This window comes from Bombina bombina, chromosome 7 (assembly GCF_027579735.1).
Source record: "Bombina bombina isolate aBomBom1 chromosome 7, aBomBom1.pri, whole genome shotgun sequence".
Classification (NCBI taxonomy): domain Eukaryota; kingdom Metazoa; phylum Chordata; class Amphibia; order Anura; family Bombinatoridae; genus Bombina; species Bombina bombina.
The window spans coordinates 144,435,476-144,462,051 of NC_069505.1; the positions used below are offsets into that span (position 1 = coordinate 144,435,476).

Here is a 26,576-nt window from a genome sequence, read left to right on the forward strand (position 1 = left end):
GACCCAGATGTGATGTGTTTTTTTTTATTATTTTTATTTTATAAAGTTATTATATATTAAAATAAAATACATCTATGAAAAAAGAACGTTATAGTTACTTAATATTTTTCTTTCATATTTGCATAAAAATAAAACCACTATATGAATTGTTAATACAATTTTGCACCTCTCAATTTAAAGTGATTATACTCATGCATGTGTATGTAAATGAATTTGTCTGTTCTATCATCTATCATCTATCTATCTATCTATCTATCTATCTATCATCTATCTTTCTATATATCTATCTATCATCTATATGTCTCTTCTATATCTATCTATCTTGTCTGAGGTAAAAGTCTATAGACATTTAAAAGTAGACTTTGATTCAAATTGAGAGTGTAACAAATTAATGGTTATATGTATCTAAGTAAAGATGAGAACCCCAAAACATACCATAGGCAAGCTGATGACTCACATATCAACAATTTACAGGTCTGTTCATGTAGACAATGTTCCTAGGCAGGGAACCTGTCCACAAACTTTGGGACCTCTTCCCTGCTCTCACGCAACCAATTGCTCGAGAGTATGGCTTGACGGTTATTTTGGATGAATGAGTCCATAGTGTTTGACATCCGCAACCTCAGAGATTGCATACGTAAGAGTGAGCCTGCGCTCCAATAGCTCTGAATCAGCATGCCCAGCTTCATCAATGGGGGCCTTAATCTCAAAACACAATAAACTGCAAATTTATGTTACTATATGCAACATTTGCTATTGCATATTTTTTACATGGACAGTAGATGCCGGGACTGCCCCCCAAAATCAGTAGTCACAAAAACATCTGATGGTTCTACATCTACACTCCTCATAATGTTTGATAATTGCAAACGATTAATCAGTGCAAGATACATACTGAGTAGGGATGGGCGAATGTGTAAATTTCCAAATTTGAATGTTAGAACGAATGTTATTACCGAAATTCGAATTTCAAATCCTAATGTTGATACGAATAAATATAAATATAAAAAATTCTATAATCGAATGCTATTTACAGTTTTCGAATGTCACTTTTGAATTCTAATGTTTATAATTAGATCGAATGTCCACATTCGAAATTTCAAATGTTACATTCTATTTAACAAATATTATTCAGACATTCAATAGTTCATGTGGTAGGGAATCTAGTAACTACATAATAGATACAAATATATCAATTCGAATGTTTCTATTTCGATTGAATATTACATTTAAAGAAACCATTAGAAATACTATTACAAACATATAAATTCGAATTTTTCAAATTCGAATATTGCATAATTCGAAGATTACATTTAAATAAAGCATTATAGAAATACTATTACATATAAATAAATTCGAATTTTTCGAATCCAAATATTGCATAATTCGAATATTACATTTAAAGAAAGCATTAGAAATACTATTACAAATATATAAATTAGAATTTTTCTAAACTAATATTTTCTAATGTTATCATAAAATTCGAAACCGAACATTTGAAAATCAAATGTTAGAATTTTATGTAAACATTTGAAATTCGATTTGAACGAACAATTGTGTTAAAATTCATTTCATTTTTCGAATGTTGCGAAACATTCGCTCATCCCGGAAGTACTCAGTCAGTTTTCACTGCAGACAAAAAGTGTTCCTGGCACCTTTCCAGTACGGTCAGTATGTATCTGATATGCAGAGGTACAGATGTATCTGAAAGGGCATCTGACTGCAGTAAGAAAATGTTCTGACGTTTTTAAGGCATGCTCATATTTTACTATTGGATGTTTAACCCCTACTACATACCATATTGCAAACAGTGTGTCAATTTTACTGTTCACTTTATTAATTGAAAACATCTTTAGTTTAAAGTGATATGAAATCCAAAAAAAAAACCCATTACTTCATGAATCAAATAGAGCATACAATAATTTCCAATTTACTTCAATTATCTAGAGATACAGGGAGGTAGATTCACTAACAGCCATTATAACCTCTCCAGTCTTGTCACACCATATGTCTGTCTATTATAACTCACAAACACCATCATTGTGTAGAATAGAAATAAATAACACAAGAAGGTTTTGGAGATGTTTAGTAAAAATTTGCCTAGAGAAGAATTATCTTTATTTTACATTTAAAGGGGTATGTCACAAAACAAACAAGCAAATAAACAAAAAACAAGAATTAAATATGAATGAATATTATGATCATGGGTGTTTGTTTAGCCCGTTTCTGCACTTTTTTGCTGCTATGACATGAAATGGCCAGTTACCCCATATAGAGCCCCATGTACAACGCAGCACAAGTGCATGGGAGCCTGCTTCCCACTATGTAAGAAACAGCGTTCATTAGACCACTGCTTCCTACACTTTCCTCTCTACCACCTCTTAGTTGATGGAGAGAAATCACCCCTAACTTGCACGCTCTGGGTAATTGACAGGCCCTTCTCTCGCACAATTTGACCGCAAAAGTGCCAGTATTGGTTAATGGATAGATATGATGAACTTTCCATTTAAGATTTAGTTACTGAAGCACAAATGTTGCATGGCTGTCACAATAATGTATTGCTTGCATAATATGAAATGCAATTACTGTAGCTATGGTGCTATTTGTTCTCTGTCCACAGACATTGATGAATGTGCCTTAAGAACACACACATGTTGGAACGACTCTGTCTGTGTAAACTTAGAAGGAGGATTTGATTGCCTTTGTACGTCTGGACCATCATGCACCGGAGATTGCCCACATGAAGGGGGGCTAAAGCGTAATGGGCAGGTTTGGACGTTAAAAGAAGACAGGTGCTCTGTATGTTCATGTAAGGTAAGTTGTTTGGAAAGTCAAATTTGTGATCTCATACTCAAATCTTAAAAAAAATATGCTGAGCTTTCTTTAATAAGACGACTAATGACAGTTTCTGCTCAGGGCAACCCATTTGCTGAGATTAAACACATAGGCCTATATTTAACAAAGTCTGGCGGACCTGGTCCACCAGACCTTGCTGAATACGGAGAGCAATACGCTCTCCATATTCAGCATTGCACCAGCAGCTCGCAAGAGCTGCTGGTGCAACGCCGTCCCCTGCAGACTCGCGGCCAATCGGTCGCCAGCAGGGAGGTGTCAATCACCCCAATCGGGTTGATTTCCGACGATGTCTGTCTGCCTGCTCAGAGCAGGCGGACAGGTTATGGAGCAGCGGTCTTTGTGACCGCTGCTTCATAACTGCTGTTTCTGGTGAGCCTGCAGGCTCGCCAGAAACACGGGGCATCAAGCTCCATTCGGAGATTGATAGATAGGCCCCATTGAGTTACGGGGATCATTAGTGTTAAAAGTACATGTGCTAACACGTTTTAGATACAGCATATAATTTTGCTTCTAAATTGCTTGATCTCTTGGTATTCTTTGTTGAAAAACATACCTAAGTAAGCTCAGGAGCAGCAATAAACTACTGGGAGTTAGCTAAACACATCAGTTGATACAATGATATAAGAGGCATATATGTGCAGCCCACAATCAGCAGCTAGCTCCCAGCACTGCATTGCTGCTCCTGAGCCTACCTAGATATGCTTTTAAATAAATGAAACTAAGAGAATGAAGCAAATTAGATAAAAGAAGTAAACTGTGAAGGATTACTAATTTAAAACATTTATTATTAATTGTATGACCCTTTAAAGGGATAGTCTATTAGATTTTGTATTGTTTAAAAAGAAAGATAATGTCCTTACTACCAAGTCCTCTGCTTTGCATAAACAACATTGTTATATTAATACACTTTATATCATCAAAGATTGCTTGTTTCTAAGCCCCCGTGGGCCGCCCTTTATCTCAGTGCTTTTATTTAGCTTTTTACAATTTTGCACACAGACAGTGTTTGTTCATGTGTGCCTTATAGATAACATTGTGCTCACTCCCGTGGAGAATGATAATGGTTATGCAGGAACCAGAACTAATTGGCTAAAAGCACCGAGATAAGGGGCAGTCTACATACAGGTAATCATAGAGGCAAAACATATTAATAACTTTTTACAGAATAACAATTTTTAAGTAGATTCTTCATTTAAAAATAAGCACTACAGACTTTTGTGTCACTACAAATAAATTATATTATTATTATTAATAATACTAATAATAATACGTTCTTACAACAGAAGCAGTACAAACCAGATAATTCACACGTATGAGCACAAATGAAAGGTAAAAAAGTAAATGATAACCAATACTGTTGGCATGGCAATCTGAAAAGGATGAAAGCCATGTTGAAAAGATATGTCTTGGCTGTTTTCGGAGATGGGATCATTGTGTGATATTCAGATGTTTATTTTATAGATGTACCTCTTTGATAGATCAAGATACACCTTGGCTTGAGGAAAACTGTCCTGTTTAACTGTTTAAATAAAGTTAAATGAATATAGGGAGCCAATTTGTTTCTATAACTATATTAATGTGTGGTTTTATTTTTTGGTGATCATTCCTGATGTTTTTCATGGTCAGCAGAGTTGAAAAGAGATTTGTTTACCATACAGTAAATGGTTTAAAATGATTTAGACTGTTTTGTTGGAGTAATTGTTTTGTAGTTTAGCCATATTACCCTAAGTGTAAATTGACTAATTTGAATTTTATTTTTAGTATTAGCTTGAATGATATGCACTGGAGCACATTGATATGTGTCCCTAATTGGCTACAGCAAATAACATAAAATAAATCACTTAAGGGGCACTTTCAATGGCTGTGTCCTTGGACCACAAAGAAATGCAAATGTTGCTAATTAAATGACAAAAATGATGGTATGTAAATCTTTTGTAATGAATTCTGTACCATAATTGAACTGACAGTGTATTTTATTAATGAATTATAACTTGTGTTTTCTCTAAAGCGTTTTTTCTTAAAGGGACACTAAAATCAAAATAAACTTTTATGAATTGGATAGAGCACTTTCCAATTTACTTGCACAGTCTTAAATATGCACACTTTCTGGCAAACAAGATCCTACTGAGGACATGCACAAGCTCACAGAGTATACGTATACTAGTCTGTAATTAGCTTATACAGAGGTCTGGAAAATGGGAGAAAAAAATAATTTGTCAGAAAAAAATCTAATGCTTATTTGACATCCGGAGTAAGTTCTTTTGCCTTATCTTTTCATTGTGCACTTGGTAATTATGCAATTATACTGCATTGAGTGGTCCTTTAATTCCATTTTCAAGGCACACTTACAGGTCAGATTGTCATAATTACTTTCAATGACAGCAGGTTCATAACCATGGTTAATGATTAATTGGTATCTATGTTCTACTTCAGATATTCTGAAAATCTGGCTTAAAGGGACATGAAACCCAAAATTTTCATTTCATGATTTAGACAACTTTCCAATTTACTTTTATTATTTGCTTCCTTCTCTTGTTATCCTTTGCTGAAAGGTTTATCTAGACAAGCTCATGAGCAGCAGAGAACCTAGGTTCTAGCTGTTGATTGGTGGCTGCATATTTATATCGATTGTGATTTGCTCACCCATGAGTTCAGTTAGAAACCAGTAGTGCATTGCTGCTCCTTCAACAAATGATACCAAGAGAATGAAACAAATTAGATAATAGAAGTAAATTAGAAAGTTTTTTAAAATTCTCTATCTGAATCATGAAAGAAAAAATGTGGGTTTCATGTCCCTTTAACTTTGAGAAACTAAACGTGTTTGCCGGGTAAAGTACACAGTGTCATTTGATTTGTATGTCTTTTTTTTTTTCAATCAATTTTGAGTGCTCCTTGTTACATTTGCGAGATCTGTGAGATTCTCAGTTTCAGAGAGCTTCATTAGTTTCTTTCTGAGGCAGCTCGCCAGTCACTGGGATGTCCACCCCCCTTTTTTTTTATAGAACTGAGTGAGAGCTTCCTATTTGAGGGTGATGATATTTTACTCCATGGGGCCGATTTATAAAAGTGCGAGCGGACATAATACGATGTAGCGTATCATGTCCGCTGCACATCGATAAATGCCGACAGCATACACTGTCGGCATTTATCATTACACAAGCAGTTCTTGTGAACTGCTTGTGCAATGCCGCTTCCTGCAGATTCGCGGCCAATTGGCCACTAGCAGGGGGTGTCAATCAGCCCAGTCGTATAGGATCGGGCGGATTGATGTCCGCAGCCTCAGTGCAGGCGGACAAGTTATGGAGCAGCAGTCTTTAGACCGCTGCTTCATAACTTCTGTTTCCATCGAGCCTGGAGGCTCACGTGGAAACAGGGGCATCAAGCTCCATTCGGAGCTTGATAATTTGGCCCCATGTCAGTGAATTTTAGAGAATTAAGCCCTAAATGATAAGCAGAACTCCCAAAAAAAGCAAGACGTGCAGGAACATTTGTTTAAATCAAAAGAAAAACAATAATTTTTGGTCCCATGCTTTTATGAAGTTGTGTGTGCACTCTGTGAGGTCTTTATGACTGAATATATATTAATAAAGACTTATAGAACAGGCAGACTCATTCTACTTTTCTCCAATTTAGTACCATTCAAATCTAGCCGCTCTCTCCAGTTACCTAGGCATGCATCATTTGTAATACTGCTCACTTGCTTGGGATATTTGTGCTCTTTAGTGGCCATAATTGAGTTGGTGGAATCAAACGTGGAAGATATTAGGAATTGTTGATCATTGCAACTGGTGAAGCTGCTAATTGCTTTGTGTGGATGTTGCCCTTATCGTTATTATTGGAGTGGTTTGTTCTTTATACTTGTGAGTGCATTTTGAACCAGGCTGCTTTAATCTGGGAATTAAATATAATTGAAAAAAATGAGTTTTTATGTGTTGTGTTTTTTTTTTAATTATCTATCTTTCATGCAGTCACTCTAGAGCAACATGAGGACACAAATTGTTTTTCCTGAAAAAGACTATTGAATAATACTGATGAACTAAGGTTATTTATTCTTATTAACCACTGTACATAAAAGCTAAACGGAACCATTTATTTTTGTCTTATTATGTTAAAAGCTACTTCATAAAAATATTGAACAGGAGTGGCGTTAATGACTCTGTACTTTATGCGTTGTGCGTATGCTCTTCTGGTCATTATCTCATGTTATAAGTCATCCAATCATAGTTTAGGGGCTTATTTACATCGTCATTGCTAGATCTCTTTGGGAGTCTCCTTATTCTCTATTCTTTAGCCATAAAATGTAGTTAAAACATTGACTATAGTATATAGCAATATTAGGAGTGGCAAAGATCAAGACTTTAGTTTAAATCCTATAATAGAGCCTATATGCAAACAATCTAATAAAAACAAACTTTATTAACAGACTGATCAGTATCATACTAATATTACTTGGTAATAACAGCTTTCTATATGTAACTTACTAAGGCATTGATAATAAAAGGATCATCAGACCCACGAGAAATTGCCTTATTTGTCTTGCCAGTCTTGCAAACAATCATGTGCCTGGTGATATTTTATAAAATACTGAATTGACTCTTTCCCAACAAGGGGCAATGAGCCTTTCATAGTAAATAGTAGAGATCACTGCCTGATAAAAAAAACTGCCCTATTGCGAACTTGAATCATGGCAGTGTGGAGTGAGTGTTCCTATACAACACAGAAGTGCTTTCACGAAATATAAAAATGGTTTCTGTGTAGAAATAGTTACAATAATAGATATGCACGCTAACTTTAACCATACATTAAGTAGGTGTCTTATAATAAAGACAGGTGTGTGTGAAAAGGTGCACCTAAGATGATTGTATATTACCTATGGTGCCTTAAAGGGACATGAAAACCAACAATGTTCTTTAATGATTTAGACAGAGTATACATTTTTAAACAACTTTTTAGTTTACTTATATTATTAAACATGCTTTATTCTCTTGATGTCATTGTTTGAAGGAGCAGCAATGCACTACTGGGAGCTAGCTGATCACATCAGTAAGTAAATGACAAGAGGCATATATGTGCAACCACCAATAAGAAGCTAGCTCACAGCTCCTGAGCTTACCTAGATATGAGAACCAAGCAAATTAGATTATAGAAGTAAATTGGAAAATTGCTTAAAGGGACAGGCAACACCAGAATTTTTGTTGCTTAAAAAGATAGATAATCCCTTTATTACCCATTCCCCAGTTTTGCATAACCAACACAGTTATAATAATACACGTTTTACCTCTGTAATTACCTTGTTTCTAAGCCTCTGCAGACTGCCCCCTTATTTCAATTCTTTTGACAGACTTGCAGTTTAGCCAATCAGTTCTCACTCCAGGGTAACTTCACATGCATGAGCTCAATGTTATCTATATGAAACATGAACTAACGCCCTCTAGTGGTGAAAAACTTTCAAAATGCTTTCAGATTAGAGGCGGCCTTCAAGGTCTAAGAAATTAGCATATAAACCTCCTAGGTTTAGAATTCAACTAAGAATACCAAGAGAACAATGCAAAATTGGCTATAAAAGTAAATTGGAAAGTTGTTTAAAATAACATGCCCTATCTGAATCATGAATTATTTTTTTTTGGTCTTGACTGTCCCTTTAAAATTGCATTTTGGATTCCCCTTTAATTTAAAAAATGACTGACAAATTAAATACCATGGTAATGGTTAAAGTTCCTTCTTCCATTACAATTTAGGTTATAAGGCTTTGTCAGTGCCAGTGTTCCAATATTTATTTCAAAATCTTTCTCCTTTTTCTTGTGGTCAATGTATCAAATAAGCAGCTTTTTAGTTATCAAGGGCAAGTCTATTTTATTTACAACATGCTTTTCTATCAGATTACATTTGCACACCCACTAAAACCTCATTTCAAAGAGAATGCACGCACAGATTAAATTAGAGGTAACATCGCCCTCTAGGTGTTGAAGGTAAATATATAGCTGTTTTTGTATGCTATTTATAAACAGGATATAAGTAATACTTTTATTAAAAAAACTTATAAAAATACCTAAAACAATGATTATTTATTATTTGTGTACTTTATTAAATATTCCATGTATTGGGGTAGTATGCACATATATATCTCCTATTATATATATATATGTATATATATATATATATATATATATATATATATATATATATATACATACATACACACATACATATATACTGTATATACCATTTTTATTAAAAATATTAGTTTTCATCTTGTTTATAAATATCATACTGAAACAATGTGATTATAGTGGTTAATAAATAAAACTGAGTTTAGTAGGCTGTCTAAAATCATGTAATTAAATTGCCCCATAAATTACATAAGATTGTAAATTTACTGTAAACGGTAGGACAATGTTTTTTTGCCCAAAAGGGTTGATTCCCTTAAACAACAGTGACACAGGCAGGTATTTATTTGGGGTTTTGGGTCATGACTCCGCACTGCAATGATGTGTTTTGTGAAGACAGAAGATTTGCCTTCATTTTTAATAGGCTTCTGATTGGCTGCTAGGGACGGGCGAATGTGTAAATTTCCGAATTCGAATGTTAGAACAAATTTTATTACCGAAATTCGAATTATAAAACCGAATGTTGATAAGAACGAATATTCTTAAAAATTCTATAATCGAATGCTATTTACAGTTTTCGAATGTCACTTTCGAATTCGAATGTTTATAATTATATTGAATGTCCACATTCGAAATTTCAAATTTAACATTATATTTAACAAATACTAGTCAGAAGTTCAATATGTCATTGTGGTAGGGCGTGAATCTAGTAAATTGATACATAATAGATACAAATATATCATTTTGAATGTTTCTATATAGAATATTGCATAATTCGAATATTACATTTAAAGAAAGCATTAGAAATACTATTACAAATATAAATTCAAATTTTTCTAAACTAATATTTTCGAATGTAATCGTAAAATTCAAAACCGAACATTCGAAAATCGAATGTTAGAATGTTATGTAAACATTCGAAATTCGATTCTAATGAACGCATGTGTTAAAATTCGTTTTAAATTTTTTGAATGTTGCGAAACATTCGCCCATCCCTATTGGCTGCACTGTTCAACTCAGAAAATAAAAGAAAAAAAGAAAAGTGCTTAGGAGCAGGTGCAAATAAGCCAGGGAAAAGTCCATATGCACAGAGTGGTTATTGCAAGGTGTTTTACATAAAGGTTGTCAATATGTAGCACTTTATTGCACTGCACTGACCTAATTATGTTTTTCTGCAATGTTTCCTTCTTCCACTTTAGTTTAGTTTACAGATATAAAAGTGTGTAGGCAAAAAACTGTGCCACTATTTCTATAAAAAAAATCCAATAGGCACTTTAGAACTCTCACTATAAGATTTAGAGACTATTCCTTAACTCGTTTGCACCTAAACCTTTTTAACACCCCTGTACTAAGCCTATTGTTCGCTTTTTTTTCTTTCTTTGTTACTTAAATTTAAACACTATTGTAAGTTACATTTTAGTGAGAGACCTAAACAAATTTTATATATATATATATATATATATATATATATATTAGTTGATAAGCCAGTTCAGAGGGCAGTCTAGGTGTTACAAATGCAACCCCCCAAGCTACAAAAAATAAAAAAGTAAAAATACAGAAAAAAATAAACAAAGTTATCCAAAATAATAAAATTAAACCTAAATGAATAGCCCTATAAAAATTAAAAATCCCCCCAAAATAAAAACACCCCCTAATCTAATACTAAACTACCAATAGTCCTTAAAAGGGCTTTTTGTAGGACATTGCCCTAAAGAAATCAGCTCTTTTGCATAAAAAATAAACAAAGTCCCCCCAAACACTAAAACCCCCCACCCACCAAACCCCCAAAATAAAAAAAAAACTAACACTAATAAACCTAAACTACCCATTTCCCCTAAAGGGGTATTTGTATAGGCATTGGCCTTAAAAGGGCATTAAGATTTCAGTAGCTCTAATCCTATTGGCTGTTTTGAAAAAATTCAGCCAATAGGAATGCATAGTACCCCAAATTGATTGTGGTACCTTGCATTCAATATTCAGTATACGACGGACATTGGATGAAGAGGAGCCTCCATGCCACCAAGAACCACTGCCGCCGTGGCCGAGGACTGCCGACGCCACCACAGATGACCACCGCTGAGGATTGCCACATCTGGGAAAATTGCTTCGGACCTCCGCTCTGCGCCACCTTCGCTGTGGATAAAGATGATGGACCCGCCTGGAAGAAGACCTTCTCTGCCGGACTTCTGAAACCGTGAGTACCTATTTGGGGCTTTAGTGTTAGGTTTTTTTTAATTTTTTTGGGGGGGTTGTTTTTTTAGATTAGGGTTCATTGAGCAATTTCAAAAAGAGCTGAATGCCCTTCTAAAGGCAGTGAAAAAGAGCTGAATGCACTTTTAAGAGCAATGCCCATACAAATGCCCCTTTAGGGGCAATGAGTAGTTTAGGTTTATTAGTGTTAGTTTTTTATATTTTTGGGGGTTTGGTGGGTGGGTTTTACTGTTAGGGGGGACTTTGCTTATTTTTTAAAGAAAAAAAGTGCTGATTTTTTTAGGGCAATGCCCTACAAAAAGCCATTTTAAGGGCTATTATTAGTTTATTATTAGATTAGGGGGTGTTTTTATTTTGGGGGGCTTTTTTATTTTCATAGGGATTAGGTTTACTTTTTTATTTTGGATAGTGTTGTTTATTATTTTTTGCAATATTAGCCTTTTTTATTTTTTTTTAGATTAATGTTAATTGTAATGTAGTTTTTTTAATGTAATTTAGGGGGTGTTAGGTTAGGGGGGCTTAGTCATTAAATTAGTTTTTTGCATTGTGGGAGTTGGTGGTTTAGGAGTTAAGAGGTAAATTAGGTTTAATGCATTGTGGGGGTTTTGCAGATTAGGGGTTAATAGATGTATTAGGTAGTTTGCGATGTTGTGGTTGGCAGATTTAGGGGTTAATAGTTTTATTGGGTATTTTTTTTTCCTTTTCTTAATACTTTGTGTGGGTGGTTAGTTTATTTTTTTCTTAATAGTTCGTACGGGTGTTTTTTTTTTTTAAATACTTATTGCTGGCGGTTCATTTTATTTTTATAACTTATTGCGGACGTTTTTTTTTTTTCTTAATACTTATTGCGGGCGGTTAGTTGTTTTTTTTGTAATGCTCAGTTTGCCTTTGCTGCATCCTGGTGGAATCCGAAAATTGCCTTCGCTGCATACAGGTGAATTCTTTTGGCTGCCTTGCGCTGCCAACATTCCTTTGAGGATGCGTGCACAACTGGCAACACCGACAGACGCGTTACAAACGCGATTATAGTAAAAATATTTTTCAACAGGCCCAGCAGATTCAGAATATACCATTATAGCTATATTTCATTATATGTGAGTAGGCTAACAACAAATATATATATATATATATATGTGTGTGTTTGTTTACTCTCCTCAGATCCCTATAACTCTCATTGAGAGAATTATACAAAAACATGGGTAGTGTTTCACATCCTGCAGAACCTCGTGAGAATGAACGGTATAGTTCTCCCTAATATTAAGATAATATTATGATGTCATATTTTTGAATCATGTATCTGCTTGGAGTTCATGATTCGAGTGATTTGAGTTGGGAGAAGTATTCCATGCCCTCCACAAGAGGACCTTCTATGGATCCCACCACACCAGTGCTCCTCAGTTTTTATTCCCAAATAGAAAATGGGGGTCTGTGCAGGCAAGTGCAGAAATCTAAGTAATTTGATGATGGTGGCCCTCCCACCCATTTCCTTTACACTATGTATGGGGCCTCCTTTGCTGTCTGGCTGAACCTCATGTACAAATTATTTGGTGAGATAATGAGACCTCACTAAATGTCATATTACACACAGATCATTTGTTAATCTATATGCAAAATGCATTGCAACTCTATCATTTCATTACCTTTGTTTGGTTAATTTCCCTTTTTCCTTAATATAGGTTATATTAAGTCTTGGAAGAAGCAGATATGCATTGACTTTGATCTGAAAGCTTGGCAAGAGGAAATAGCATTTACACAGTCTGCCTTTGATTGCGTTTAAAATTTTTGAGCTCTGTTATAAGTTATACTTTAGGTGACACATGGTTACTCATAAACACAAGATTTACCTTACTCATTTTATGTATTACTTGTGTAAAAGTGGTTCTGTATCTACAACCTTCTACATCTGATGAGCTTGTGGAAGGTAAGCAAATAAAGGGTTGGTTATTGCAGAAAACATAATTTATGCTTACCTGATAAATTCCTTTCTTCTGTAGTGTGATCAGTCCACGGGTCATCATTACTTCTGGGATATTACTCCTCCCCAACAGGAAGTGCAAGAGGATTCACCCAGCAGAGCTGCATATAGCTCCTCCCCTCTACGTCACTCCCAGTCATTCGACCAAGGACCAACGAGAAAGGAAAAGCCAAGGGTGAAGTGGTGACTGGAGTATAAATTAAAAAATATTTACCTGCCTTAAAAACAGGGCGGGCCGTGGACTGATCACACTACAGAAGAAAGGAATTTATCAGGTAAGCATAAATTATGTTTTCTTCTGTTAAGTGTGATCAGTCCACGGGTCATCATTACTTCTGGGATACCAATACCAAAGCAAAAGTACACGGATGACGGGAGGGATAGGCAGGCTCTTTATACAGAAGGAACCACTGCCTGAAGAACCTTTCTCCCAAAAATAGCCTCCGATGAAGCAAAAGTGTCAAATTTGTAAAATTTGGAAAAAGTATGAAGCGAAGACCAAGTTGCAGCCTTGCAAATCTGTTCAACAGAGGCCTCATTCTTGAAGGCCCAAGTGGAAGCCACAGCTCTAGTAGAATGAGCTGTAATTCTTTCAGGAGGCTGCTGTCCAGCAGTCTCATAAGCTAAACGAATTATGCTACGAAGCCAAAAAGAAAGAGAGGTAGCGGAAGCTTTTTGACCTCTCCTCTGCCCAGAGTAAATGACAAACAGAGAAGACGTTTGTCGAAATTCCTTAGTTGCCTGTAAGTAAAATTTTAGAGCACGGACTACATCCAGGTTGTGCAGTAGACGTTCCTTCTTTGAAGAAGGATTTGGGCATAAAGAAGGAACAACAATCTCTTGATTGATATTCCTGTTAGTAACTACCTTAGGTAAGAACCCAGGTTTAGTACGCAGGACTACCTTATCCGAATGAAAAATCAAATAAGGAGAATCACAATGTAAGGCTGATAATTCAGAGACTCTTCGAGCCGAGGAAATAGCCATTAAAAATAGAACTTTCCAAGATAACAACTTTATATCAATGGAATGAAGGGGTTCAAACGGAACGCCCTGTAAAACTTTAAGAACAAGGTTTAAACTCCATGGTGGAGCAACAGTTTTAAACACAGGCTTAATCCTGGTCAAAGCCTGACAAAAAGCCTGGACGTCAGGAACTTCTGACAGACGTTTGTGTAACAGAATGGACAGAGCTGAGATCTGTCCCTTTAATGAACTAGCAGATAAACCCTTTTCTAAACCCTCTTGTAGAAAAGACAATATCCTAGGAATCCTAACCTTACTCCAAGAGTAACCTTTGGATTCACACCAATATAGGTATTTACGCCATATCTTATGGTAAATCTTTCTGGTAACAGGTTTCCTAGCCTGTATTAAGGTATCAATAACTGACTCAGAAAACCCACGTCTTGATAAAATCAAGCGTTCAATTTCCAAGCAGTCAGCTTCAGAGAAGTTAGATTTTGATGTTTGAAGGGACCCTGTATCAGAAGGTCCTGTTTCAGAGGTAGAGACCAAGGTGGACAGGATGACATGTCCACCAAGTCTGCATACCAAGTCCTGCGTGGCCACGCAGGTGCTATTAGAATCACTGATGCTCTCTCTTGTTTGATTCTGGCAATCAATCGAGGAAGCAACGGGAAGGGTGGAAACACGTAAGCCATCCTGAAGTCCCAAGGTGCTGTCAGAGCATCTATCAGGACTGCTCCTGGATCCCTGGATCTGGACCCGTAACGAGGAAGCTTGGCGTTCTGTCGAGACGCCATGAGATCTATCTCTGGTTTGCCCCAACGTCGCAGTATTTGGGCAAAGACCTCCGGATGAAGTTCCCACTCCCCCGGATGAAAAGTCTGACGACTTAAGAAATCCGCCTCCCAGTTCTCCACTCCCGGGATGTGGATTGCTGACAGGTGACAAGAGTGAGACTCTGCCCAGAGAATTATCTTTGATACTTCCATCATAGCTAGGGAGCTTCTTGTCCCTCCCTGATGGTTGATGTAAGCTACAGTCGTGATGTTGTCCGACTGAAACCTGATGAACCCCCGAGTTGTCAACTGGGGCCAAGCCAGGAGGGCATTGAGAACTGCTCTCAATTCCAGAATGTTTATTGGCAGGAGACTCTCCTCCTGACTCCATTGTCCCTGAGCCTTCAGAGAATTCCAGACGGCACCCCAACCTAGAAGGCTGGCGTCTGTTGTTACAATTGTCCAGTCTGGTCTGCTGAATGGCATCCCCCTGGACAGATGTGGCCGAGAAAGCCACCATAGAAGAGAATTTCTGGTCTCTTGATCCAGATTCAGAGAAGGGGATAAATCTGAGTAATCCCCATTCCACTGACTTAGCATGCACAGTTGCAGTGGTCTGAGGTGTAAGCGTGCAAAGGGTACTATGTCCATTGCCGCTACCATTAAGCCGATTACCTCCATGCATTGAGCCACTGACGGGTGTTGAATGGAATGAAGGGTGCGGCAAGCACTTTGAAGTCTTGTTAGCCTGTCCTCTGTCAGGTAAATCTTCATTTCTACAGAATCTATAAGAGTCCCCAGGAAGGGAACTCTTGTGAGTGGAACGAGTGAACTTTTCTTTTCGTTCACCTTCCATCCATGTGACCTTAGAAATGCCAGCACTAACTCTGTATGAGACTTGGCAGTTTGAAAGCTTGAAGCTTGTATCAGAATGTCGTCTAGGTATGGAGCTACCGAGATTCCCCGCGGTCTTAGTACCGCCAGAAGAGCACCCAGAACCTTTGTGAAGATTCTTGGAGCTGTAGCCAATCCGAATGGAAGAGCCACAAACTGGTAATGCCTGTCTAGGAAGGCAAACCTTAGGTACCGATAATGATCTTTGTGAATCGGTATGTGAAGGTAAGCATCTTTTAAATCTACAGTGGTCATGTACTGACCCTCTTGGATCATAGGTAAAATTGTCCGAATAGTCTCCATCTTGAACGATGGAACTCTTAGGAATTTGTTTAGGATCTTTAAGTCCAGGATTGGTCTGAAAGTTCCCTCTTTTTTGGGAACCACAAACAGATTTGAGTAAAACCCCTGTCCCTGTTCCGATCGTGGAACTGGATGGATTACTCCCATTAACAAGAGCTCTTGTACGCAGCGTAGAAACGCCTCTTTCTTTGTCTGGATTTTTGACAATCTTGACAGATGAAATCTCTCTCTTGGAGGAGAGTATTTGAAGTCCAGAAGGTATCCCTGAGATATTATCTCTAGCGCCCAGGGATCCTGAACATCTCTTGCCCAAGCCTGGGCGAAGAGAGAAAGTCTGCCCCCCACTAGATCCGATCCCGGATCGGGGGCCCTCAATTCATGCTGTTTTAGGGGCAGCAGCAGGTTTCCTAGTCTGCTTGCCCTTGTTCCAGGACTGGTTAGGTTTCCAGCCTTGTCTGTAGCGAGCAACAACTCCTTCCTGTTTTGGTGCAGAGGAAGTTGATGCTGCTCCAGCTTTGAAATTACGAAAGGAACGAAAATTAGACTGTCTAGTCTTGGCTTTGGCTTTGTCCTGAGGCAGGGCATGGCCTTTACCTCCTGTAATGTCAGCGATAATCTCTTTCAACCCGGGCCCGAATAAGGTCTGCCCTTTGAAAGGTATATTAAGCAATTTAGACTTAGAAGTAACATCAGCTGACCAGGATTTTAGCCACAGCGCCCTGCGTGCCTGAATGGCGAATCCTGAATTCTTCGCCGTAAGTTTAGTAAGATGTACTACGGCCTCCGAAATGAATGAATTAGCTAGTTTAAGGACTCTAAGCCTGTCCGTAATGTCGTCCAGAGTAGCTGAACCAATGTTCTCTTCCAGAGACTCAATCCAGAATGCCGCTGCAGCCGTGATCGGCGCAATGCATGCAAGGGGTTGCAATATAAAACCTTGTTGAACAAACATTTTCTTAAGGTAACCCTCTAACTTTTTATCCATTGGATCTGAAAAAGCACAGATATCCTCCACCGGGATAGTGGTACGCTTAGCTAAGGTAGAAACTGCTCCCTCCACCTTAGGGACCGTTTGCCATAAGTCCCTTGTGGTGGCGTCTATTGGAAACATTTTTCTAAATATCGGAGGGGGTGAGAACGGCACACCGGGTCTATCCCACTCCTTAGTAACAATTTCAGTAAGTCTCTTAGGTATAGGAAAAACCTCAGTACTCGTCGGTACCGCAAAATATTTATCCAACCTACACATTTTCTCTGGTATTGCAACTGTGTTACAATCATTCAGAGCCGCTAACACCTCCCCTAGTAATACACGGAGGTTTTCCAGTTTAAATTTAAAATTTGAAATATCTGAATCCAGTCTGTTTGGATCAGAACCGTCACCCAAAGAATGAAGTTCTCCGTCCTCATGTTCTGCCACCTGTGACGCAGTGTCTGACATGGCCCTAATATTATCAGCGCACTCTGTTCTCACCCCAGAGTGATCACGCTTACCTCTTAGTTCTGGTAATTTAGCCAAAAACTCAGTCATAACAGTAGCCATATCCTGTAATGTGATTTGTAATGGCCGCCCAGATGTACTCGGCGCTACAATATCACGCACCTCCCTCTGAGCGGGAGATGTAGGTACTGACACGTGAGGCGAGTTAGTCGGCATAACTCTCCCCTCGTTGTTTGGTGAAATTTGTTCAATTTGTACAGATTGACTTTTATTTAAAGTAGCATCAATACAGTTAGTACATAAATTTCTATTGGGCTCCACTTTGGCATTGCAACAAATGACACAGGTATCATCCTCTGAATCAGACATGTTTAACACACTAGCAAATAAACTTGCAACTTGGAAATACAATTCAATTAGAATAATATTAAAACGTACTGTGCCTTTAAGAAGCACAGAAGATCTATGACAGTTGAAAATTAATAAATTGAAACAGTTATAGCCTCAATCCTTGTAAACAACACAACTTTAGCAGAGGTTTAATCCCATTAGCAAAGATAACAAATTCTGAAAGCAGGAAACAAATTACAGAATAAACGTTTTTTATCTCAGTCAAACTACAATTCTCACAGCTCTGCTGAGAGAAATTACCTCCCTCAAAATAAGTTTTGAAGACCCCTGAGCTCTGTAGAGATGAACCGGATCATGCAGGGAATACAATGAGTTGCTGACTGAAATATTTGATGCGTAGTAAAAGCGCCAAAAAACGGCCCCTCCCCCTCACACACAGCAGTGAGGGAGAACAGAAACTGTCAGAAAACAGATTAAGCAACTGCCAAGTGGAAAAATAGTGCCCAAACATTTATTCACTCAGTACCTCAGTAAATGAAAACGATTTTACATTCCAGCAAAAACGTTAAACATAATCTCTAGTTATTAAACAGCTTTATGTATTTCTTACAGTGTAATTCTAGTGAAGTACCATTCCCCAGAATACTGAAGTGTAAAGTATACATACATGACATTATATCGGTATGGCAGGATTTTCTCATCAATTCCATTATCAGAAAATAAAAACTGCTACATACCTCTATGCAGATTCATCTGCCCGCTGTCCCCTGATCTGAAGTTTACCTCTCCTCAGATGGCCGAGAAACAGCAATATGATCTTAACTACTCCGGCTAAAATCATAACAAAAACTCTGGCAGATTCTTCTTCAAACTCTGCCAGAGAGATAATAACACACTCCGGTGCTATTTTAAAATAACAAACTCTTGATTGAAGATAAAAACTAAGTATAATCACCATAGTCCTCTCACACATCCTATCTAGTCGTTGGGTGCAAGAGAATGACTGGGAGTGACGTAGAGGGGAGGAGCTATATGCAGCTCTGCTGGGTGAATCCTCTTGCACTTCCTGTTGGGGAGGAGTAATATCCCAGAAGTAATGATGACCCGTGGACTGATCACACTTAACAGAAGAAAGTAGGTCTTTCTCATCATAGCTTGGGGGCACTGAGTAAAGCAACAACCAAGCTTGCATTGGTCAGAAATTGAATGAAGACTGGTCTCAAGTTTTGAATATTGTTAAATTATATTATTTTCTGTATTTTTCTGTTGACAGGCCTAATTTCTATAGTGCAGTCTGCCCCCCTACCCCCAGATAGTTATACACCCTAGAGAAGTTGTGAGGTGTAGATATGCTTGGCAGGTGAGGAACTGTGGCCTTGAGGTAGATGGATAAGCATGAGGCACTGGCCTCTAGTTATCAAAGTCTGGCGGACCTGTTCCGACAGTGAGGATCAGGTCCACCAGATTTCGCTGAATACGGTGAGCAATACGCCAGCAGGGGGTGTCAATCAACCCGATCGTACTAGATCGGGTTGATTTGCGGCGATGTCTGTCCGCCTGCAGGCTCGCCAGAAACAAGGGGCATCAAGCTCCATACGGAGCTTGATACATATGCCCCACTAGGTAGGTTGGGAAAGAGAGTTGGTTGTTACACTTGATTTTTTTTAAAGATGTTTATGGCAGTTTTGGTTCTAAATACAACCCACTATTGCACATTGTCTATTCCAATTTTCTTTCCTGGGAGATTGATTTATTTCAAAATCATTGACGAACACTGAAATGTTAGATGGCTATCAGACTAGCAATGACTTTTATGTGTCAGTTTTTAGATATGGAGGTTGATAATATTTTGACTTACGTGTATGATTGTATGTGAGATGGCTAATTTTTTACATTTTTTTTCTTTCTAATTTAGTTATTCATTATGTGTTTTTTATTTTTAGAGATTGATTTTGACATACAATTTGGCATTGTGGATATTCTTACTATTGAGTCTGATTTAAGTAGTTAATCTGTAAAACCTCAATAAAATGTATATTTAAAAATGTCAATAATTTAACTTGATAGATATACTTACTATAGGGTTATAAAAGTGTGACTGTGTGTTGTTTTTATTTTTTTTATATTTATATTATTATTATTGGGTCGGGAACATTTTTATTCCCCTAAATAATACTTGTAGATACCCATAGGTATGTCTTTTCACATGGTTCTTTTAGATTGTTTAAAGTAAACTCTATCACATTCTGTACTTTATGACATGCCATAATTCATATTGTACCATAACATGTTCTCTATCTGTAACTTGCAATAGAGTTAGCATATGAATACACTTAAAATACTGCTTCAAGCTACATATACTAGCCTTGAACTACACATATCTGAAACAATGCTTTTTTAAAACAACTCATTATTTAAGACACAGGTCTGTGGTGCGGAGCAATTGATGGGAGACCTCCAGGCACTGTATGGTTAAGAAGCAATAGAATTCGCATTTCTGATTTCTTCCTGCGGACTGATTTGCCTGAGCATATCTACAGTAATTTCTAAACGTACAGCCCACTTAAGGAAGATAGCAGTGATATTTTACTGAATGTCCCTTGACATATTCAGTAATTGTAAATGCGTTTAGTCTAAAATATTAAACAGGTTTAAGGCCGAAGGATTGTGGCAAAGTCAGCTATTAAATAAAACCTGGATAATCTATTTAATTTTTTGCTTCACATTCTTTATTATTAATCACTTCTTACTATTTATGACAATCTTTTCAGTTTACAAACCAAATGGAATTGTGTATAATTGTCTTTAAAAATTGTTTTTACAACTTAAAGAAAATTTAATGTAATAAAATAAATAAGGGTTGGTGATGTTAAAGCTGGCCATCCATATATTTGTAATACTATAATCAGTAATGTATATAAAGAACAAAGACATGAAAAACATTAAAGGGACATAATAATAAAAAAAACCTACACGCTCTAACATGTAATTTTATGACTATCCACCCTGCAATGCTGTGTGTTTAACCTATAGCCACACAATGAATGCCTTCAACTAAACATACTGCAATATAAACAATATAGGCCCTTTGTAATTTCTGTTTTGTCTAGTCAAATTACATAGGGCCTGTGTCACCCTTGTTTGTATCTCATCATTAAAATATAATAAAGAATCTCCATACTTTATTATACTTAATTGATGATATTGTAAAATTTGATTAGCTATGCATTAATTTATTTTTACACAAAAACTAAGAAAGAACAAATCATTACAGCCTGCTGGATTAGTGTTTCAATGCAATAAGTCACTTTCAAAGCCAATGCCATGTCGTTTAATAGATAGATAGATAGATAGATAGATAGATAGATAGATATTAAATTGCTTAATTTTTTACAAATTATTTATCACCCAAAATAATAAAGAATACCATACTTTGTTGATCTAAATGTAAACGTCTCTCTGTTGTACATTTATTTGTTATACTTTATCCACTAAAATACAGAAAAAACAAAATTTACAGCCTGTTAGATTAGCATTTCACAATAAGCCAATTTTAACACATTACATATTAATAATTAATAATTAAACTTTTCGAATGACTGAGATACCGTACCAATGGTATACTAATAAGGTGACTAGATGTCCTTATTCTTTTATAAAGTAGTGAGAGTCCAAGAGCCATTACTGGAATTCAATTCATGGCCACTAGGATGCGGCAAATATACCCAACATTCTACAATCTTTCAATCCCTCTGGACTCTCTGGTATCCCAGTCTTATCTTCGCCTCCACAGGAATAAGGTAAAGAATTCAGATGCTCCAGATTCTATATTTGAAAGAGATTCTTAGACCTATGTGAGACCCATTTTTCCCCTCGGAGAGCCAGGAATAGAAGACAGGGGAGCTGGAGTATTGGGTAGTGACAGAAAATCACCCTCTGGGAGTTAGTCACAAGTCTGCTACAGATGTCTTGGGGACTTTTACCTTAGCCTCCTCCTGTTGGGGCAGCTTGTTACAGGTATCACAAGGACTTTTCCACCATCCTTTTTTATGATCATGTCACTTGCATATATAACTTTTGCAACTGTTATGGGACAAAGTTTTGTCCCAGCCTGTAACATGTTATTTTTTTCATGTTTTGATTTTTTTCTCTTTTTGGTGTGATTAACTTGGTTGTTTACAAATATTCTTAGAATTGTGGATTTATTTGCTAGTTTCTTATATGGATCCAGTCAAGGTAAGTCCATTATTTAAGATATTTTCTCTTCCTGAGAGCCTTATTGGTTTTAAGAGTTTTTCAAATTCATCTTTTAAAACTATGAATGGTTTATTCATTCAGCATCTTTTGAAAATTGTTTCTTTTGCAAATTTTCACCAGCAAAATGTCTGGTTTCTTTGCCTTTTCTTTGTCCCATTTCAATTTTTTTTTTTTAACTTTTATTTAAATCCAGCATTATATTGAGAAAAAAAGAAATCAAATTACAAATTTTGCGCCACGCAGGGCCTGATGTTACATATTACAATTAATGTAGACAATACAAGAAAAATAAAAAAGTTGTCAGTATTTCACAGAATTATACCAAAACATAGATTCTAAAATAAATTATATTCTCTGCTGGAGTTTTTTCTTTCCTTTTTTATTCCATTCTCTCAACATTACAACAAATTAGACCTTTTACTATACAGTAATCTGAAAAATTTTAAGAAAAAATAACCGTACAGTAACAAAAAAAAAAAAAAATAAAAAAAAAAAAAAAAAAAACAAAAAAAAACAAAAAACAGAAAAAAAAAAAAAAAAAGGGGGGAGAAGGAAGGAATCTTGACCCACCAGTTTGAGGCTTGAGCAGAGTGGATTACCGAACCCCCAGCAAAATTAGCTCTGAATTTCTGAAAGGGTAAATCATATATTCTATCTCATTTGGTGACAGCGTTTTAATAAGTACTGACCATTTTTTAAAGAAACCTTCGATATCCGTTTCCTTTCCCATATTGGTATCTTTTTGCTCTAGTATACACTATTTTTTTAGACAGTTTTTAAGCTCATTTATACTAGGGTTCCTACTTCCTTTCCATTTCTTAAAAATCAAGTACCTTGCCGCTAAGATAATCATATTCACTATTTTATTATACATCCGCAGATTTTTAGTCGCGTCCCATAGAAAAATTACATCAGCCACTTTTAATTTTAAAGGGGAAATTTTTAATATTTGATTGATCCAGTATTCAATCTTAAGCCAAAAGCATTTGATTCTGGGACATTCCCAGATCATATGAATGAGATCTGCTGATAAAAATGAACATTTTGGACATTTACAGAAATTAATGTTCCCATATCTAGACCCCTTCTTCGGAGTATAGTAGGTCCTATATAATAACTTTATATGAGTCTCTCTCCATGTAGCTGATAAGGTAATTTGTAAGACTTTTGAAATGGAAGCATGAATTTTACTTACATTTATATCCTCTTGAGGTATTATTAAATTCCATGCGGTTGATAAGTTTCCTAAATTCTTTTCCCCTTTGTTAGAAATTAAGAATTGATAACATGGGGAAATTGACATAAATCCATTCCTTGCTAACACAAGCCAGTTCTCCAACTTTCCCAGGGACCAATTCCAGCCTGATTCATTTACCATCTTGGAGATAAAATGCCTTATTTGTAAATATGCAAAGAATTCTTTATTACAAAGGTTAAATTCTCGTTTCAAGTTCTCAAACGTTTTAATGCAAAGTCTATTCTTATCTATCATCTGAGAAATATTATACAAGCCTAAGGTGTGCCAGTTCTGAAAAGAAACCGATTGTAGTCCTGCTTGAAATTTAGGGTTTCCTTTAATTGGCATATAGTCAGAAATGCAGCTTTTGATGGATAATATCTTACAGATCTTCCACCATGCTTGTAAAGGATACATTAAAGTTTTGAGTCTTTTGATTTCTTGGGGAATTAATTTGATATTACAATGTATTAAAGCTAAAGGAAGAAAGGGAGAGCTTACACTTTTTTCCAGTTCATTGTTTATTGTATAATCTTTATTTAAAATCCAGTCGACCACTATTCGAGCAAGAAAAGCCAGGTTATATAATTGTATGTCTGGCAGTGCCAATCCCCCATACTTTCTAGGTAACAATAGTTTCAGTAGCGATATTCTGGGCTTTTTGTTCTGCCATATAAAGTTTCTTATCATGCTGTTGATTTTACCAACATCCTTCCGTTTAAGCATTACTGAGGTATTTTGCAAAATATATAATAATTTCGGGAGAAGTATCATTTTGAATGCAGCAATACGCCCTGAGATTGAAAGTGGAAGGTTCTGCCATACTTTCATACTATCCCTGATCTCGTTCATCACTGGTATTATATTAAGATCATAACATTGATCTATATCAGGTGATATTATTATCCCTAAGTATCTGAAAGATTCAGAGACTCTGAAGGGTATATCTAAAAGGGAACCCGAGGTCTTTCTGGTGACCAGTCTTGAGAAAGGTTCTTTGTGAACCGAAACACGTTGGATACTGGTATTACGGCTCAGGATCTCATTGGTGAGTTTATTACCTTTACCCTTACCTTTTAGTAGCTTTATTGCACTATGTTTGCTCTTTTTACCATTTTATAGGTTCAAGATGACACCACTGGAGCTTTAACACACACCTTAAGAAGAGGACCCACACTTAGGAATCCCATAACCACACCTATTTGGATATAATTTGAATTATCACAGATTTTTTGAGAATATTTGTTTATGTTTTAAGGATACATTTGACATTCACTAAGGCATATTTTTGATATTTTTGGTGTACACCTCACTTATTTTTATTTTTTCATTTTGATTTTGAAAACTATTTCCACTTTTTACACAGTTGTGATATCACAAGTTGTATTTTTTGCTTTTTTAATTTTGGAAGGCAATTAATTTATTATTTTTTCACATTTTATCATATTTTTGAGTGGTTCACTAAGTTCGAACACACCAGCATTGGGACATTATACAAGTCGATATACCATAGGATCACAGGACTATTCTTTGGACTTTTAAGACTCTATTTTTATTTCTATTACTTAACCCCCCTTTTTTATGTGCACATAACGGTACCATTAGATCTTATTTTTAAGATCTTGTTTTTAAGGTTTTCTTACAATTGCCATTTATGTATTTTATGTATGTTGATATTATCCAAGATTTTAAACCATTTATGTTATATTAAATGTCATTAGCTAAACTTATAGGAGTGTCTGATCAATTATAAATTCTTTTTTTCCCATACATTGTAATACTTATATGTTTAGGCCTATCAGTTACTTGTATTCCTAATATATACACCACCTATAGGTAATATAACCAATCGTGGACACCATCTTTAGCCACAAACCCTTCCTCTAGGGCTTTGTAGCGCTGTACTCACCAAGCACTTTAACCTACTGTCATTTTGGGATCTGGTTGGGAGATTCCGCAACTGGAGTATAGCTTGTATGGTTGACATCTTGGCGCTGCAAGATATATATTCTTATCACTGCACTATTTATTCTTAAGTCTATTAGCACTATATGAAATTATTTCTCCTCTGAGAACTGCCTTTGCGGCCTCCCAGAAGATATTCGGACGATCAATGTAGTCTTTGTTTATCTCCGTGTATTCTTGAAATTTCTCTTTCAGACAAATTTTAAATTTTAAGTCATTTACCAACCATACAGGAAAGAAGAAGCAAGAAGATCCTGATTTGGAGTTTTTATATTAAATTTCTATTGTAACCGGAATATGATCTGATATGTTGATAGGGAAGATTTTAGCTTTAATTTGCATTTTACAAAGTCTTTCGTCGATAAGAAATAAGTCTATCCTAGATAGAGTTTTATGAGCTCTGGATAAACAGGTATAGTCTCTTACCTCTGGATTCTACAATCTCCATATATCCCTTATTAATAGATTTTGAAACATTTTCTTAAACATTTTGGTTTCCAGATTATCTCGCTTGTTCTTCCCTGCCATTGGCTTCTGTCTTAACCTGTCTAATGGATAATGTGGAGCCATGTTAAAGTCCCCGCCTAAAATTAGATATCCTACTGATTCAGTGAGAATTTTTGCCTGCAGATTATCCCAGAATATTGGGTCAAACACATTGGGTGCATATAGATTGCAGAGTGTATATAAAGTTCCCTCTATTTTTAGTTTTAGAATTACATATCTCCCTTCTGGGTCTAGAATACTATGAAGAATTTCATAATTAATATTTTTTCCTAATAGAATTGCCACTCCTCTGTTCCTTTCTATGCCTGGGGCAGCAACTACCTCTTTTACCCAAGAAGACTTCAGTTTTAGCACTTCTTCTAAATTTAAATGAGTTTCTTGCAATAGAGCTATGTGGGTATCAATTTTTCGTAGATGTGCTAAAATTGACTTTCGCTTAATGGGGGAGGTGAGACCTCCAATATTCCAAGAGGTTATTTTACATTTATCCACTCTGCTCATTCCTCACCCATCTAGGCCAAAAAACCAACAGAAACAAAAAACAAAAAAACAAAACAAAAACAAAAAAAATAAAGATAAACACAACGCCCCCCTGAAGGGAGACCAACTAACCCAAAAACATAGCGTAACTGAGGAAGGATAAACCATAACAAGCAAACAACACCCCCCTGTTGCAGAAGATTCCCTGGGGGCCCCGCATGGCCCCTTGTTGGCCCTTGAACCTTGT

The 26,576-nt window shown here is 36.3% G+C and overlaps 1 protein-coding gene across 1 annotated transcript in view; it reads left to right on the forward strand.

Annotated features, from left to right (window-relative positions):
- Positions 1–26,576, forward strand: part of NELL1 (neural EGFL like 1) — a 1,753,035-nt gene that overhangs the window by 1,673,699 nt on the left and 52,760 nt on the right. The window contains exon 17 of the mRNA XM_053689313.1: positions 2,621–2,814. Within this exon, the coding sequence (XP_053545288.1) occupies positions 2,621–2,814 (194 nt within the window). The remainder of the gene's footprint in view (positions 1–2,620; positions 2,815–26,576) is intronic.